Below are 19,107 nucleotides of genomic sequence, written 5' to 3' on the forward strand. Positions count from 1 at the left end.
CTGGAATTTATGAAAAATAATTTTATTACTAAACCTCAATTTGCTTTACCTTGATGATATATATTGTCAACTGTATCTGATTTCGATTGAATACCCATAAATTCAACATCTACTCCCTGTAAAGCCCAGTTATGTTCACAGATCTCTAATGCCTCCCATTCAGATTTGAAAGCTGCTTTTGGATCAGGTGGCATAGACATTGCAGCACCCGAAACTTGATCTTGTACTAATCTCGTAGTATCCGCAGCATTATTTTCACCAAGCACGAGTGTATAAATAGATCTTAGTCCAAATACATTAAGAAAATACCATGAAGCTGAAGAAACCCATGCTGCATCCAATGTAACTAATTCTATACCCCGTTGCAACATTGGCTTGAATCGTAGTGTTAATGGAAATGGTACTTTAGCTAAAATAAAAATATATATTTATTCCTAATATATGATCTATACAAACATAAAGTCTAATAAATAAACTATAATATTAAATATGCAATGAGTAAATGCAAATAAATATTCAACAATATTAATATAATATATACTTGTTACAAATCCAGAAAACATCCAATTAATCCAACCACCAATTAATACCATAGGTAATACATTGGTCACATTTCCTTTTAACATATCAGTCATCATATTTGGATCGGTCATAGGATTTTGAGAAACAGGAGCACGCTTCTGAGTCTTGAAATATCCAGTCTCTTCATTATTGAAAAAATGTCTCCTGGTCATAAAAGCTACTTTTGGTATATATTGTCCATTCTCTCTGAGTAGCCTGGAGCGTATCATGACTTGACTGTAAAATATTTATTATTGTAATTGAATAATAGTCTCGTGAAGACAACTCTTAAACGCGTATCCAAAATATAATTGTGTAGATAAAATGTTTACCTATCTTGCACTTGATGAAGCTCGACCTTTTTCTGCGAAGCGAGCAATATCGAAACATAGTGGCGAATTATACCGACGAGAAAAGTAATCACTACTATAGGTAAAAATACCCAACCTCGAATATTCGGATCCAACAATAATTCTGCCATTGTCTTTTATCGCATAAATCTATTTGAGAAAATGAAAATAAGATACAGAACGACGTGGAGTGAATCTCATCGCTGCTCCACCATTCTTGCCACACATGCGCCGATCAAGGCTACATTCATGTGCTTAAGATTTTTTACTAGATTGACCAATCAGACGAGTTCTCTTGGACAACAGATGTAGATTGTTTAGAGACAATCTATGCTCTTCTATGTCTATGACTATGATTTACGATAAATTTTAAAATATATGGCGGCAACTTTGCAAAGTGAGCAAAAAATTTGTTTACTTACTCGAGCGTCGCTCACAGTTGATATTCTTTATGTCGCGAATCGAACAAAATTAAGTGATGTTACGATCTATTTATTAGACATTGAAATTGTTATGTAGTTTAAATTTTTCACAGAAAGATTGAAACAGCATCTCGTTTCACAGACATCGAACATGTCGCGCGATGCAACAAGCGATCGCGTATATTTCACGTGATTAATTCGCGAATAAAGGAATATGCAAGCAAAGGAAGTAAACGACGAAGTGGTACTGACAATGCATCGATCGACGTAGTATTTTTGGAGTAATCAACCGTAATCACGTACAGCTATCATCGTATATCATTAAAAGACGATTAAGGGATGATTGCGAGCTCTATTAAATAGCTCTATTCTTTTTATTCAAATTTTCCACTTATAGAACACAAGTTAGATAAGGAGCAGTCTATATCTATGCTTTTCATATTTTAGCTCAACGTAATGAGTTTAGGAAATTGAGAAAAGAATTTTATCAGTATAAATACAAATTATATCTACCGATGTTAAATTCAAATTAGCAAGCGATCTCGCATCCTGTTTGTGAGAGGGTGCTGTCATTGCGCACAGTGGTCGCGAGAAAAAGAGAAAGAGAGAGAGAGAGATCGCCGCCGGTTTCGCTCCCCCACGCGTCCTCGTTCATCGTCAGCGCGTTGGCTTGCGCGTGATGTGATTCAGTTTCTCTCACAGTTTCCCTGTCGCATCATTGCTAACCGTTACGAGGTGAGGAGGTAATCCGCCGTGCGAGATCCCGTCCGATCCGCCAATATTCCGTCAAAGTGCTCCGCGCGTATACGCAGCGCGGTGATAAATTGCGCAGAAACGCGTAACACGGAATACAGCGTGTCTGAATGCGCGAGTAATGATCGAGTGAGCCACCCGCGATCACCGACAACGCACACCCGCGACGACGCATCTCGGGACCTGTGCATCATGGGCCTTTGAGAGGGCGGTATCGAGGAAACGGTGCTCTCCCGACAAGGGAGAGGATCGCCGTATAGGGACGACGATTGGGCATAGGAAGGGCTGGGTCAGCGAAAGAAGAGGGTGGCCGCTACCTGACACCGGGAGAGGCGAACTCGAAGATTCGCGCATACCCGTCTGACCGGCTATCACGACCGCCATGTTATCCCGGAACAGCCGCAGCGGTGTTACATCGGGCGCGCGGTCGCTGGCGCCGCTGCTCTTCTATCTCCTCGTGCTCGGCGCGGCCGCCCTCGATGAATCCGGTGAGTCAGTCAGACGATGTATGTCTTTTCTGAATAAGAAAAGAGCGGAAGAGAGCGATAAGACGATCTAGAATGCGATTTACTCTGTCAGATGCGTCTTAGAGAATTGGAATTTTCGAAATTGTCGTTTGCACGTTTCTTTTTGCGTTGTATCGAATGGATTATACTCTCATTCGCATCTACGTTTGAATTTTTTTTGATGTATTGTCTCATGAATGAATCGGATGTGAAAAAGAAAAAGAGAGGAATATATGTATACATGTATGAAGGGTAATGTTTAGAATTAAATTTTGATAACAGATTGATTATCGAACTGTTGGTATCTGATATATAATTTTGATACTCTATTTTTAATAAATTGAGTTTATAATACAGAAAATGATAGTATATTTAAAATTGTTTGTAATAAAAATAATTTTATTTGTAGTCAAAGTCACAAAAAATATAGTTCGAAAAATGTCATTCGATTTTAAGATAAAAATCGCTGATATACGATAATTGTTGATCTTGACTTAAAATTATTTTAGAATTGTTTCTAGTAGTATTTCTTTTGTTTATCGTTTAAAAGTTACATTTACAATTGATGAAAAATACAACTTTATCAATATATATTTTGAAAATACTTTAAATCTATTTACACCATGTTTTTTTTAAGAATTGTTTTTAATAATTCTAAAAACATGACTCACAAGCGCAGATTTTAAATTACTATTAATTACTAAATTAAAATTTATTGTTAATAAATAATTTTATTGCCAATTTGCCGGTTCATTAAATTCAGTTAACATTGACATTTATCTTGGCATCAGAATGGGGCGTACTCATCGCTACTTAGCGTCCGATTCATCCACGATTCACTTGCTTTTCGCATAACGTTAACAATCGATCAAAATTATAATCGATCCATTCAATGATATGCGAGGTATTCCGCGTCGACGATGTGTCAGATGGTTATCCAGAAAAATCACGAAGTTCTTTCGTCAGTCGCTTTCGCTGCTCCCGCGTTGGCTGTTGTCACTGTATTTCATTTCCGAAATACGGAAACAAGTAGCATGTCACGTTGACGTTTATCTATCTCGGTTCGTTGAACTGCTCGGATCCATTACTGCTTCATCAGATATTGCAATATTTTAAAAACATTTTATACATGTTATAATACGAGAGAAAGTCATTAAGTATGTCACAAATGATTTTTGAAAAAATAGTGAAGATTTTTTATTATATATATACAAAAGAAAATAATTAAGTTATGAATGCATGTGGGATAGATAAATAGAATAAATTAGTTTTTGATTGTGACAATGTGTTGATACAATCCAATGATCAATAATAAATTGATTGTGACATGCTTAATGATTTTACCTCGTATTTTTATTAATTATTATTATGTATGTTCGACTTAATCTGTTCACGCCGATGTCTCGGAAACTATCAAAGCTAGACAAAAAATTCAAAAAACCTCTTCAATAAGACTACTTTGAGGTGATTACTAATATAATTGAAACGTATCCCTTTTCATTGGATTTCGGGAGGAGAGAGATAGTCGAATTTTTCAAATGCGAGACCCCTACAAGAATAACATCAATCGATAGGATTCGAAATCCAATGATCTATGATATAAAGCATTTATCTTCAATATTACATCCGCAATTTTTGAAAACTATGTCGGGTTGTCCCTCCCCCTTTCTAAAATCTAATGATTAAATCGAACACCCTATATACAATAATATAATAGTATAATGCATGTAATAGTTTTATTAGATTTTGCATTGTGCATATATGATCAAAAAATTTAATTTTGTCAATTGCATCTTAAAAGATAAAAATAATTAGAAGTTTAATATGAAAATAAGTAAAACTGATTGTGAGAAATTTACCATAAATTGTTACAAATCCGAATTATCTTTATATTAGAAAAATTATATCGAAAATTCATCGAATACAAAATATTTCAAAAAGAAAAAATATCTTTAAAGCGCAAGATGAAAAGAAATATTGAATAAAAAATTGAATTGTTGAATATTTAGATGTACAGTTTTAGAAATCTTTTGTAATCATAAGAAAACTCCATAAAATAGTGAATCTCCTATTTCATTATCAATATCTCGTTTTTGAAACGAGGAAAGTATGACTATATCATTGTTCCGTTCAATGAGTCAAATAACTCATAAACAGATAGAGAACTCGCCTCACGCTTCGGCGAAGAACCTAATTCCGGTTTATTAATTCCAGTTAACACTATTCGACACAAAAGACGATCGTGTTCATTATTTATAATAATTGGCTTAAATTATAATTGATTTATCCGATTATGTGCATGTTTTCCGCGTCGTTTCTGGTAAAATTATTTTATAAAAAAATAAGAATTTTTATATCGCACGAATTGAAAGATCAATAGAGATTTTATTATGTATTTTATTATAAATTTATTGATTTTATATTTATAAGAAACGATGTATTTTCCTACGGCAGATATAAATAGATTAGAAACAGTGGCAGAATCGAAAACCGAAAAGCAGATAGCATCGCTAGAAATCCGATCATCGCAGGATATCGAGGGCATAGAAGCAGGTAGCACACCGTCGCTAGTATGCAAACTCAACGTGCCGGGTCAAGTCTGGTGGAGCACTGGTGGCAGGAATCTCACCACCATCAAGGATCTCGAGATTTATTCTGGACGATTTGATATAAAGAAGGCCAGCAGAAACGACACGGGCGATTACAAATGTTCCGCGCAGACCGCCGATGGCGAATCTCTCGAAAAAAACATTCATATCAGAGTGATAGGTATATAATAAATTTATTAATTTATTATAATATCTTATCTTTTTCTCGTTTAAGAGATATTTTCTGCATTTTCTCGGACTGTAGGTGTGTCCTCTAGTTACGCAATCATCATTATGGTCTCCGTTAAAACATTGTTTCTTTCAGAACCCGGCAAAATAATATCCAGCGGAGATGTGAGAGCGAAAGTCATGGAAGACGCCAACTTGACATGTCACATACACGGTTATCCATTATCTCAATTTACTTGGTTAAAAGGGAATGATTCAGAGAGCAGCGAGCATTTGAAGGATATCACTGCAGTCACATGGATAAATGAGACTTATGCCATCTTAATCCTGGAGTTCAAGAGTCTAGCGCGTAAAGACAATGGCACGTACGTATGTCAGGCGAGCGACTACAATGGGGTAGTGAGTGCCACGACACATTTATTTGTCATCGATGTGCCTAAAGTCAGCATAGATTTCATGAAAGCAGTCGGTGCTGGGAATATATATTTAAATTGGACCGTCAATGACGGTAACGAGCCGATTAAGAAATACTTTATTCAGCATATGAAGAACGGTACAGATCAACGACAGTATTATGCTGAGCAGATCGGCGGCGGTAATTCGAGTTACGTTCTCAAAGGATTCGAGAGCGGCACAGCATATCAATTCGGCATTAGTGCTACAAATGCGGTGGGCACATCGTATATGCAATTGGATCCGCGATGGATTACTACGCTTGAAAAAGGTACTTTAATAAAGAACAATTTCAAAAAACAACGCGAATTTTTCTCAATTTGTTATTCAGTATTTATATTGAACTTAATTTAATTAATTTAATGAATTTATAAATTTAATTTAATAATTTTTAATTCTTAATAAACAATAATGGAAATAATTATGCTAATATTATTAATTATGCTAATATTATATGATTATTAAAGAAGTTATTATTAAGTCTCCAATTTTATTTTAAATTTATGATAAAAGAAATAACATAACTTTTTAAATAGTTCTTTTTCGCGCGATTGTACGCATTTAAAATATAATTTGATATTATTTTATCTAAAACATCAAAAATTTATTACAGACCCGGTGTTTGTGCCAAAAGTGTCCGTGAACGGTGTGACAGAGAATTCGATTACGATAGGCTGGACTTTACCACCGCCGGATTTGAAAGAACACGTGCATTATTATAATTTGATGGCTACTCACGCCGAGCAGAAAAGAGAAGCGATGTATCCTGCTCAACCGTTCACCGTGTACGCGTTCGTGAATCTCGATCCGGCGACCACATATAAATTCAAGATAGCTGCCTGCAGCGAGTACACAAAGCAATGCGGCAATTGGAGCACTGAAGTAAATGGCACTACACTTGATGGAGGTAAATTGGCACAAAAAAATATATATATTAGCTGTAAAATCATTTAAATGCTTTCTTTGCTCTTCTTCAGTGGCCAGTCCTCCAAAAAATCTCGTCGTTACTTGCCGCTATGACAATATAAGCAGCTCCAGTTTTATGTCTATTACGTGGAAATCTCCGGAGAAGCCAAACGGCATTATACAGCGTTACAACATACAATTGAACGGCGTAGCGAATTTCAAAAATGATTTAGGACGTCTAGACATTGATACCTTTGAACCACCCAGTTGGAGCGTAAAAAGAAATAGCACACGATACAATCAAATACCTCCCAATACAAATTATACGGTATATAGTAATTATTTGATTTTAATTTTAATTTTTGAAATAAAATATTATTATACAAGTTTTTTATAAACGATTGAAGGTTCGGGTACATGGAGTGACTAGGTCTCGCACTCCCGGCAAAGACGCTGTAGGAAATTGCACGACGCCGGTTACGGTTCCAGATCGCGACAGCATGAACTTGCGCAGCTGGCGGAAGATTGAAAGTCAGGGTCGACAATTGTTCAAACTTTATCTACCACGCATCTCTGAGCGGAATGGCCCTATCTGCTGCTATCGCATCTACATGGTAAAACTGCCACCGCAGAAAACGGTCCGGGATCTGCCGCCACCCGAAGAGATCCCGGTATACTCTTATCAGTACGTGCACAGTTCGCCAAACAGCGGTGCTTATATCGTCGAGACATTCGAAAGCGATCAGTTATTAAGCGAGATCTTCCTCGGCGACGGTGAGTCATCCATCGGCGGCGCGATGTGCGACAAGTGCGTCGGTTTGCGACCCAAACCGACTCCACCATTACTACACTTTGTCCCGGAGATCCCGTCGACTACCGCTTCGACCAACGCGAACAGCACTACCGCCATCACTATAACAACAACAATGTCGCCAACGACAACTGCGAGCAATAGCAGTAGCGGCAGCATGATTGTCAACTCATCCACTGTGTTGGCGACGACTACTATCAGCACTTCCGCGAAAATAGATGTAACTACGGCAATCCCGATAATTATTAATGCAACCGAAAAAGCGGAACGACGGAAAAGAGAGGACTTGCCCGTTCAAAAGGCATCTGTGGACGGATCAAGCGTGGAATCCAATATGTTATTGCCTTACGATGGCTTTCTTGATGAAACATCGAATTATACCGGTTTTATCGAAGTGATTGGTGCGTATCATCGATAGATTCATGCAGAATACTTATCAAAAAATCGTTACGAATTTAATAATACATTTGATGATATTTTTACAGTCTACGATAATCAGAGAAATCAACTTCTATCGGCTTACAGCAGTTATTTCAATCCTCTTTACGGTGGAGTAGATCCTCTCAGCGTAACAGCCGCGGAGGCGACTACTATCAGAGAAATGATAATACAACTCTTCATTGCTCTCATCTTGACTCTTATGATACTGTTTATCGCACTTTGCATACTATATAGATTTACAAAACGTTCGCAAGAAAGGGAGGAAGTTATAACGCTGCGCAATAGTTTTAGGTAAGTACTAGTAAAAAAGCAAAATCTTTTTTCAATTAGAAGTTTTATCTCTTAATAGATAAACAATAATTGTACAATGCATCCTGTAAATTTTGATAAAATATTTTATATTACATAGATTATTTTAATAATATAATAGATTGTACTTTTATAGTAGATGTTTCACGATTATATCTTGAAAAGTCATTTATTAAAATAAAAATTATTATATTACGTAAATAAAATACAGAAAGATATATAATACTATATAACAATATAAATTATTATAAAATTATATATATTTCTTAGGAATTATTAATATTGTCAAATGCTTTCCAAGAAAATACAGCAATATTCATTTAATGCCTTTTCTCTATAGGCATCTCTGTAGAAGCCTGAGAAGCAGACATCAGCTTGTGGCAGCGAGTCCGCCGGATATGCCGCCAATACCCAAGAGTGAGTTATTACAGGCATATTTAGAACGCCATCGAGACTCAGATTATGGTTTCCAACACGAATTCGAACTGTTACCCGACCGATTTACGGATAGAACAACGCGCGCATCCGAAGCACAGGAGAATCTCTATAAGAATCGTTATCCAGACATCAAGTGTTACGATCAAACAAGGGTGCGTCTGGCGCAGATAGACGGTATCTGTGGTTCTGATTACATCAACGCCAATTTTGTGCTGGGTTATAAAGAGCGCAAGAAATTTATCTGTGCCCAAGGCCCGATGGAGAACACTGTATGCGACTACTGGCGCATGATCTGGGAACAGCATCTCGAGCTGATACTTATGCTGACGAATCTTGAGGAGTACTCGAAAACAAAATGCGCTAAGTATTGGCCAGACAAGCGTGAAACTAAGAACTTTGGCGACATCACGGTAGAGCATGTCAAAGAGCGTGCCTACTCAGACTATGTGGTGCGCGAGTTAAAAATGACACGGTTAGGTGAACGCGATTCCCGCGCGATCGTGCAATATCATTTCCTCGTATGGAAAGACTTTGTTGCACCCGAGCATCCGCACGCAATTCTACGTTTCATCAAACGTGTCAATGAGGCATATTCGCTCGAGAAGGGACCGATATTGGTACATTGCAGCGCCGGTGTGGGTCGAACCGGCACGCTTGTGGCATTAGATTCTCTGTTGCAACAGTTGGCTGAGGAAAACCAAGTGTCCATTTTCAATACTGTGTGTGATCTGCGGCATCAGCGTAATTTTCTCGTGCAATCTCTTAAGCAGTACATTTTTATCTATCGTTCACTTATGGAAATGGCGCAATACGGTGATACGGAAATTTCGGCATCGCAGCTCAAGGCTACGGTTGCTAAACTTAGGCAACGAGACAATGGCAAGGAGAAATGTAGAATGGAGGAGGAATACGATGTAAGTTACTATACAAGTCACACGAAATTTGCTTTAAATAAAAACGCGCAATTAAATACATAACAAAATTATAAATTATATTATTTTAACAATTTATATGTTTATTTGAATATTATATATATATATATATATATATATATATATATATATATATATATTATGATTATACTAATTGAAATTTTATTTGAGATATATTTTGCAATTATTAACAATTTTTTTGACATTCTACGTATATAAAATAAAATATAGAAACTGACATATAGGATAATTCAATGTGTGCTGTTTTAATTTTGAATTCTCTTAATAGAATTTCACTGAGAAAAAGTTTTTCTTACATTATATAATATACACAATTATTATTTGCAGAAAATCAGTTCCGTATTGGAAGATCGTAAGTCTTTCTCCGTTGGTGGCGGAGAGGAGAATAGATCGAAGAACAGAAGCGAATTGGTAATACCATACGATAGAAATCGAGTGATTCTCACCCCAGTCCCAGGCAGGGAACATTCGACGTATATTAACGCATCATTCATCGAAGGTTACGATAATTCCGAGTCATTTGTCATTACACAGGATCCACTAGAAACCACTATAACAGATTTCTGGCGAATGATCTCGGAACAATGCATTTCTACAATAGTCATGTTATCTGATGTAAGTTTATATTATATGTTTTATTTCTTTCTTTATTTCTTTAGTTATACTTAACAAAAAGTTACATTCTTAGATTCACCTAATTTTTGCAAGAAATTATATAAATGTATGAATATTGCGTTAATATAATATATTTGGTACGCATTTTCATATGTACAGAAAATATTTTAAAAATTAATGCACGACATATTTTTCTCTATAAAATTTTTTTTTGTTAGTAAATAAAGTAAATAAAGTTTTATGATATGTTGTTCTGAATAGAATATCTAAATAATTGATGCAATAAACGATTTTTCAATAAACGATTAATTTTTTGTTAAAATTAAGATTTCTGAAATATTATTACTGATATAATGATATAAAAAACATATTAATGATATAAAAAACAAAATTCTACATAATCGGGTGATAAAGGTATCAGAGTCCCCGATCTTAATATATAATATAGGATAATTATAAAAATCAAATGTATATTTTCTCAGAAAAAAAGAATTAGGTTTCAAATTAAAGATTGTAAGATCACATCATCCAAATGTATGAGACACATCATCCAAATGTATGAGACACATGTAAAACGACTAATATCTTTTCCAGTTAAATGAAGGCCCACGAAAATGTCCACGCTACTGGCCAGATGACGAAACTAATTACGATCATATAAAAGTCCGTTACATACACAGCGAAAGTTGTCCGTACTACACGCGTCGCGAATTTAACATTGTGAATACTAAGACTGACGAAAACGGAGTCGTGAAGCAGTATCAGTATCATGGGTGGCCGACGGTGGAAGGTGAAGTACCTGAAGTAACACGTGGTCTCATCGAGTTGGTGGATCAGACGTTGACAAATGACACCGAGACAAACGGTTCATTGGTAGTGCACTGCAGCTATGGATCAGATCGGAGTTCCATGTTTGTTGCACTCAGTATATTGGTCCAGCAATTGCGCACTGAGAAGCGCGTGGATATCTTTACGACGACGAAGAAATTGCGCTCTCAGCGACACGGCATGATTAGCACCTTCGTAAGTAATTTGATGATTTTTTTCTTTTTCTTACATAATTAAGAAACTTATCTATAGAAGAATCAATAGAGAATCCTGTTCATTTACTGATGAGCTATCACAGATTTGAAAATAATTGTAGCTAAAAATTACATACTGTCATGTATTATCATGTTTTTGTAATGTTTATCATTGCACATGTTACAGGCGCAATACGAGTTTCTTCATCGCGCCATCGTGAATTATTCGGATCTTCACAATTTGGCTGACGACGAATCTGTGTCATAATATTTGGATACATAAGTATAAGCAAGATTAGATTATTCTAAATACTCTGTTTTGGGCGGACTTGTGCATGGAGGACGAGTTCTGTGACGATTTTGAGAATCCACGAACGTTCGAACAAACGTACTGCCCCAACCAAAGATGAACAAGTACTTGATGAAGAATCATTGACATTTTATTATCATCGTTATCCTCGTCATCATCATTGCCATTAAATCAGGCTAATTGCGACGCACAACGCGGATTCGTATGCGAATCTAAAGACTATTTGTATATAATACATCAGCAGATTTTATATATGCTGATCATAAGTTAACTTCAGAAGAGAGAAATTAGAAGAGGAGCATTAGAGGAGATTAACTGAAAACCGATTTATTGTCCGTCTTATCGTACGTGGATTTTCGATGATGTTGGTGAAAATCGCAAAGTGCAGTGCGTGACGACATCATGAAACCGTTATAGAAGCTTATTTTTTATCAATAGTTTAATAATTCAATCAGAGCGTAATGTATCTACAGTGCGTTGAAGTTTTCAAATCGTGATCCGACATTCTCATCGGAATTGTCATGGTTGTACAGCGAGGGATTGGCACAAAAATAGACGAATATAGGTATGTCTACGTATGTACATTCTTCTGATACATGACACAGTTAAAGCTCCGTTTTACTCTTGCGAGTCACAACTGAAGCAAAACGATGAAAAACCTCGATGTTGCGATTAATCGCACAATTCGAGAACCGGCTAGAACTTCTCTGAGACTTAACGCGAAATGTTATCTTAGCATCTGCTACAGAACATTTTCCTTCAAAGTAAGTGAAACGAAGCTAAGTAAAATACCGTTACCTTCGTTTATCGCAAAAACTTCGAGAAGAAAGGTTTCCTGTCATAATGAGTAATATTAATGAGATTACGCGCGTGTTGCGTAGGTTTATATATTCTTCAACGATATATGCGTTATTATTACAATGTATTACGCGTTTCACGCGTGTGCTGATTTATCTTCTAAAAGGAAAGACTGATACTCTTTATTCAGTTTGAAATGCGACGCTTTTAAGACATGCATCTCATTTGCACAATATTGAGATTTTGCTGTGAATCGTAATATTGTGACTATAAAGGGGCGAGAATGGATGACAAAAATGTTCTTTTTTCTTTTTATTTTTCATTCTTGGGGAAAAGTTTATTACATATACATATAAATATATGTGACATGCTTTTTTCACGTGTGACGAGACACAATTCGAGAAAAAATGGATATAAGATCATATATATTGTCATTATGATCTCACAATTACATAAGTCTATTTTTTCTCAGAAAGGGCTATGTTCTAACACAAATTAAAAGCTAAACGGGCTGGGCAAAATATATCGTAAAGTTTTATCCTAAATGCAAAATACAAATTGTAAAATATTTTATAAGATATATTTCAAAAATGAGATACAAAAGTGATTCAACATACATGATATTTGAAAATTTGATTTAGAATAAGAAAAATGATATTTTATATATATTCAAGCATTAGCGCAATGTTCGCGAATCGCCCGGCCCTGCGAGAAGAGACGACGGCGGAAAAAAATTGGCGATGTTTTTATGAGAAAAAAAATTAAATTTCAGATTAAAAGCAGAGAAGGATATAATTATGCGTTTCATTCCTTCGCACGTTCGTTCAGTTCTAGTCAAGTTTAAACTCCAGCACGTGCGTTGCCAAACTATAACCTTTTGCAAGAAGCAGGAGACAATCATGTTAATTACGATTTGCATCGCATCGTCCGATTATTTCCTTTTTCTTTCTTTCTTCGCAGGTATCACTCTCATTCCATTTTAATCGGACGCTCTCCGATAAGAGACACGAAATGTTATAAGTCTATAATTTTATCTCGAAATTGAAATCACATCTCAATAATGAGAAGTAAAATAGTTAAGTAATAATTTAAGAAATTATTTTTTTTAAACAAGTTAAAAATAAAAAAACATTAAAAAATAATAATTAGTTAAACAATTATGAATTATAATATTTTCTCCAAAAATCTTACAAAGAAGGAAAAAGAATGAAATTAGCAATCAATTAAAATTACAAGTGCAAACAAATTTTATATATGTATATTTATATAAACTTTTATTTTTTTAATTATTTTATTTTAAAACATTTTGTTAAATAAGATTTTATCCTTTATACAAAAGAATTTATATACTTTTTTATCTAAAACTTTAAAATTTCGAAAGGAAAGAATATACAAATCCGACTTTGATATTATTTCGTATCTCACTTTGGAGAACTCATTTTAATGTTAAATGCGCTAGGTATCCCGCCTTATTTTACACGACAAATAGATATATATTAATTTTTAGTCGTTATCCCGCATAAAGAGTTCGCTTCGGTTTTGTTGTAGTTGATAGAGAGCCTCTAAAGAGTTAGAATATTCGCTGCCTGTATTTATAAATATATATAAATATATATATATATATACATTGTTACTATCGCCTATCGCTGTTGCTATTTGTATTGATGAATGATGTGACAATACTTGTTTCGTGCGCTCCTCTCTCTTTGATATATCCATTGTTATACGTACGTTTTCAGCAGGGTCATGCGACATTTCGTCTCATTTTTAGTTTTTAACCGATGTAATTATTCTATACTTATTTAGTTAAGCTCACAAATAGCAGCGACAAACCATTTCTGCAAAACTAAAGAGCCATGTGAATAAAAGTGAGGTAAATATTTATTATAATTATATAATAAGTCTTCTTTTCTTATGAACACATATTTTCGTAGAATTTGATATGTCTTTTTTACTAATGAAACGTACTTTGATACGATTATATATAAATAATTATTAATAATAATAATATACATATTATATTACATTTTATAAATTGTAATGTCTTTAGACAAAACTTTTTTTGATAAATTTATTCCATATTTATTTACATGACTCATTAAACATAGCTTCCTATTATCTGCAGCAGCGATATTAAAGCATTGATCTGATTGAAATCAATAGCTGAAATAAAATTATTGCGACAGATTAGTAGCCAAGTAGCTATCGATTATTATTAAAGAGACGTACCTTCCATGTAATATTTTATTTTATTGCGCCACATTTATTTTTATAAAACGTTGCAATACGTCACGCGGACGGAAAGACCTGCGATCAGCAGTAGTTTCGGTTGATTTCAGTTAACTTTCAAGCGAGTCAATTTCCTAATTGACAAGACGCAATCATAAGAGAAGACAACTCTTAGAAAACATAACTATGTGCTAGTAATACATGTGATAGGTTTTTCAATCCGTTTCATATATATCGTTTTTGCACGAGAATTTCGTTTTTGTTCGATTCTGAAGTGTATTTCTTCTATATATTGATCACTACTGATTCTCGTGTAGCCGTTTTACTCTCAATCTAGAGATAAGCGAGAGAGACTATTCCACCAGAAATTTTTCGCTGAGATATGATATCCAACCGATATACTACTACTTAATTAGTAATCCGCAAAAAAAGTATTAATTAAGCGTAGATTAAAATTTGTATTAATAAATATTATAAGACATTTTAAATGGCAAACGACGCAAAGTGCAAAGGAGATTTGTATTTGTTGTTAGCTTCAATTCGCACAATAGAAAAAGACGAATCAAGAGTGATCGATAGATTGATCTATGAAGTTGCGAAGCTGATCTCTCTCTATCTCTTTAAATCTCAAAAATTAATTAAACATTTTTTACTCTTTTTTATTATTTTTCTGTTTTATAATTCTGTTTTACTGTCTAGCGAAATTAATTAATATATATAATAATCTCTTTCTACATAATAAAAATTTTAAAATATGTCATAGTAAACAAATTCTTATGTAATCTTTAAATTCTAAGATAAGAAATTCAGTTTGTCTAATGAGCTCTTGTCAATTAATTATGTTCTATATTTTATCTATTTTTTATAACTATACATTTTATACAATTTAACAAATTATAATTTTACATGATTTATTTCTTCATTCTTTATTCAAGAATAAAATTCATGAGATAAGAAAAAAATAATTTAAATAATTTCAGAACTTTTGCTTTGCATATTGAGAATTATATTTCTTCTCAAATTCGCGACGCAATTCCAAGTAAAATATGACAAGACATGATCCTAAACTCGTAAATGATTGTCGATTGTAGCATAATGAGAATAATATTCTTTTATTGCCTATAGTATAACGGAATGTCCCGACGAATTAATTATACTTTTATTTGCAAAAATGAATGGAGAATACTTGTAAGAAGTATGATTCATTAAAATACATATTAATCGTGTTGCTATTAGAATGGCAACGATTCTTTTTGATAAATCGAGGAACGACTTTTCCTGGTTACTATGCGCAGTCTTACCGAAGAGTCCGATAATCCCACGAGTCGGCTGTTGCTGCAAATGTAACTCTATTTTTACATTTACGATTTTTACATTCAAAAGACGAACGAAACAAAACTGGTTATCTAAAGGAAAGGCGACAGTTCATTTACGTGGTTCATCGGATTCCGATGTGGCCAGAAAGAGTAGAATTATTCACAATTGCGTGCGATGAGGTTCGATATGAGGATAATATGCTCAGCTATTTACAAATTGATAATTAATAAACTTGATACTGTAAAATTCCCACTGATATTGCATGTGTGAAAGAGTTATGTTAATAACCCGAGGCCTATGAATGCGAAAGGAAAAAGGAAGAGAAATGTATGACTTTTGTATTATTCTAACAATATTTGCGTAATTTATTTTATTTAAATTTGTTGCAATTGAAAATGTCTATCAAAATCCTATGTTAATTGAAATATGCACACACATGGCCTAATTTTTTTAGCAAAATAAATCTCAAAGATAAACTCTAACAGAATGTTATAGAATAAAAATACCGCTTATGCGACGAGAAATTTTTCTCTCTTAATGAAAATCTTTATATGATGAATCTTATTATACGATCTACTATATAATTGATCTTATATGATGAAAGTCTTTTTATAATTCCTCCATCTCGAACAAATATGAAAACTTCAAAGCCAATAGATAATAGTCTATTGTTATGTCTATTTGGCATGTCTATCTATCGACTTATCATTTTAACTAAAACTGCAAAAATCTCATTAATGTATAAAAATTTATTACTTTCCAAAAAATAAAATAAAAAAATATATTATATATTAGTTTTTATTATATAACTCTTATTCACGAATTATTTAAATGGAGGAAATCCGCCACACATGAGAGATTTTGGAATTTTTTAATAAATCAATTTGTTCGTTCTCTTACTCTCGCTCTCGGCAAATCGCCAATGTAATTTATGAGACTGTTTGGGAGAATAAGCTGTACCACGAGACACTAATTAATTATTTGTCTCTGTAGTGGTCCTGGATCTATTGTCACATAAGCGATGTATTTACTGTATACCTTTAAAATTAAAAATTACTTATTAATTTTAAAACTTTTCTTATGGGAACAAATAGCGCAATGAAAAAGAAAAAAAAACATTTAACTATTTATGTAATAGAAATCTATATCTGTGTACGCGTGTAATAACTTTATTTCTTTGCAGATAAAATTATAAAAATGTGAATAACGTAGAATTATGCTTCTCTCGCCTTTCTACTGTTATCACATTTTGATTAACAGAAGAATATCTCAAATCGCAAATCTTAAAATATTTTATAAATTATAAAAAATAAGTATACTAAATTTATATATCATAATTAATTACTTTTTCTTTATCTTATTAACTATTCCATATCTGAAAACAAAATTAATTGTAACAATGGTTATCGCAATCTAAATTATTTTTTAAAAATCGCTTGAATCTATTTGATTTTAACATTTTTTGGAGAAAATTATAAATAAGAGACTCAGAGATTAAATAATTAATATTTCACTCATATTTCTTAAAGTTTGAGATATTCTCTTATAAGTGATAACTCGAGGTGTATATTAAAAGTGCACATGTGTGTGCATCATCGTTTAATCGACTGAACGTGTTGCGCGAATGACAGAGAAGCGTGAGGACCCTGTGAGGACATATGCGTGACGTATGTTATGTGTTTAAGATATTTGTAATCAAGGTAGACGGCGGTTAAAAAGAAAACCATTCAATGTACTAAGAACGATGTCGAAAGATGTCACATCGACGCTCCAGAGAGCTGCACATCAAGTTGCAATACAATTCATATCCTAATTAGATTTAAGTTGCATCAATGTTAAGAAGAGTGCGTGATTATAATTACATCTTTTTCTCTATCTTTTTTTTTATATAAACATAAAAATAAAATGCGAAATTTATTTAAGATTTGAGCTCGTAATTTTTTGCGAAACATGTAAGTCACCGTCGTCTCCGTGTTCGTCGATTATATATTGATAGGCCCGAATTTTGTAAATTAACTTAATGATTAAGATAACATACAGGAAATACCGCGTATTATACATTAACAATTACAGTTCGTATATAAAAACGAGATATAATTATAAGAGACATTTGCATATATAGTCTTAGATTTTGTATGATATTCACACACAAAGTGGGAAAAGTGGGGAAAAGTGAAGTGGATCACGTTGAAAGATCTATATACATATATATATATATATATATATATATATATATATATATATATATATCTGTGAGATATTAAGTATACTGATAAAACGGGCGATCGAGTAATTAACGCGCATTCGAGATTAACATCGAAATAACAGGTGCCCGGATACGCACAATCGCAAGATTTTCATTGTCAAAATTTGCTTTCTCGAAGAGTAAAATGTATGAGATTGTATGTCGAATCTGCGACGGTGCTCATCATCGAATCATCCCTTTGTATGAAAAATTGTAAAGCGATATCGGTAACAGTGCACTCGATGTGAAAGGAAATACATGACACAGTAATGAACAGTACACTATCTCTCGCTTTTTTCCAATTATATTTGTTTTTGTTTGTACACGCGCGGTTTTGTTTGTATACATACATATTTATACGTAGCAAGCGTGGCCCAAACGTGACAAGATGTCATTTTAAATTCCGGAAAAAAGAGCATCTTAGTTAATATTATTTAATTTTAACTATTTGAAAATAATTTATACAGAATCACAAAAAAAAAATTTAACAGTTACAGATAAAATATGATAAAAGTTACAATTATATAATTGCATAATATTATCTTTTACAGTGATTTTAAACATATTTAAGAAAAACGTATTCTAAACTAATAAAAAGTTAGTGTTGAATTGTTTTTTTTTTAATTTTGATGTTTTTTAATACAAATTTTTTTAAATAAAATCTATTTATATAATAGATAATTATATTTTTTAGTGAGAATGTATCGCGCTTACAAAGTATAATATTCTATTGGAGCAAAGACAAATGACCCTATAACGGTCATATGTATCGTTAGCAATAATTAAGCAACGGTTCACTGACTGCGATAAAATGCTATATGTACAAGTACTCTTTATTTAGGCGAATCGCAGTTATCCGCATGATGTTTCCAGGAATTTTACCCGAAAAAT

At 33.5% G+C, this 19,107-nt stretch overlaps 2 protein-coding genes across 2 annotated transcripts; one reads left to right on the forward strand and one right to left on the reverse strand.

Moving 5' to 3' along the window:
* Positions 1-6: 6 nt before the first annotated feature.
* LOC126856958 (ER membrane protein complex subunit 3) lies at positions 7-1,151 on the reverse strand. The gene is made up of 3 exons (XM_050606000.1): positions 894-1,151; positions 542-798; positions 7-409 (listed from the first exon to the last, which is right to left on the reverse strand). The coding sequence occupies exons 1-3, from the start codon at positions 1,040-1,042 to the stop codon at positions 36-38; spliced, it is 780 nt and encodes a 259-aa protein (XP_050461957.1). The 5' UTR covers positions 1,043-1,151; the 3' UTR covers positions 7-35.
* Positions 1,152-1,986: 835 nt separating this feature from the next.
* Positions 1,987-18,495, forward strand: LOC126856889 (tyrosine-protein phosphatase 69D). The gene is made up of 11 exons (XM_050605865.1): positions 1,987-2,574; positions 5,047-5,361; positions 5,506-6,093; positions 6,436-6,729; positions 6,800-7,056; positions 7,136-7,940; positions 8,025-8,271; positions 8,630-9,641; positions 10,008-10,295; positions 10,890-11,318; positions 11,505-18,495. The coding sequence occupies exons 1-11, from the start codon at positions 2,469-2,471 to the stop codon at positions 11,583-11,585; spliced, it is 4,422 nt and encodes a 1,473-aa protein (XP_050461822.1). The 5' UTR covers positions 1,987-2,468; the 3' UTR covers positions 11,586-18,495.
* Positions 18,496-19,107: the final 612 nt, after the last annotated feature.

The sequence above is a fragment of the Cataglyphis hispanica genome, chromosome 20, assembly GCF_021464435.1.
Source record: "Cataglyphis hispanica isolate Lineage 1 chromosome 20, ULB_Chis1_1.0, whole genome shotgun sequence".
In the NCBI taxonomy this organism is placed as follows: Eukaryota; Metazoa; Arthropoda; class Insecta; order Hymenoptera; family Formicidae; genus Cataglyphis; species Cataglyphis hispanica.

Excerpts from the sequence above, each read along its gene's own strand:
- LOC126856958 (XM_050606000.1), bottom strand. The coding sequence starts at position 1,042 with ATGGCAGAATTATTGTTGGATCCGAATATTCGAGGTTGGGTATTTTTA. Across the intron at positions 799-893 it reads CTTCATCAAGTGCAAGATAG|TCAAGTCATGATACGCTCCA; the intron begins GTAAACATTTTA and ends AATATTTTACAG. Across the intron at positions 410-541 it reads GTTTTCTGGATTTGTAACAA|CTAAAGTACCATTTCCATTA; the intron begins GTATATATTATA and ends TTTTTATTTTAG.
- LOC126856889 (XM_050605865.1), top strand. The coding sequence starts at position 2,469 with ATGTTATCCCGGAACAGCCGCAGCGGTGTTACATCGGGCGCGCGGTCG. Across the intron at positions 7,941-8,024 it reads CGGTTTTATCGAAGTGATTG|TCTACGATAATCAGAGAAAT; the intron begins GTGCGTATCATC and ends ATATTTTTACAG. Across the intron at positions 11,319-11,504 it reads ACGGCATGATTAGCACCTTC|GCGCAATACGAGTTTCTTCA; the intron begins GTAAGTAATTTG and ends CACATGTTACAG.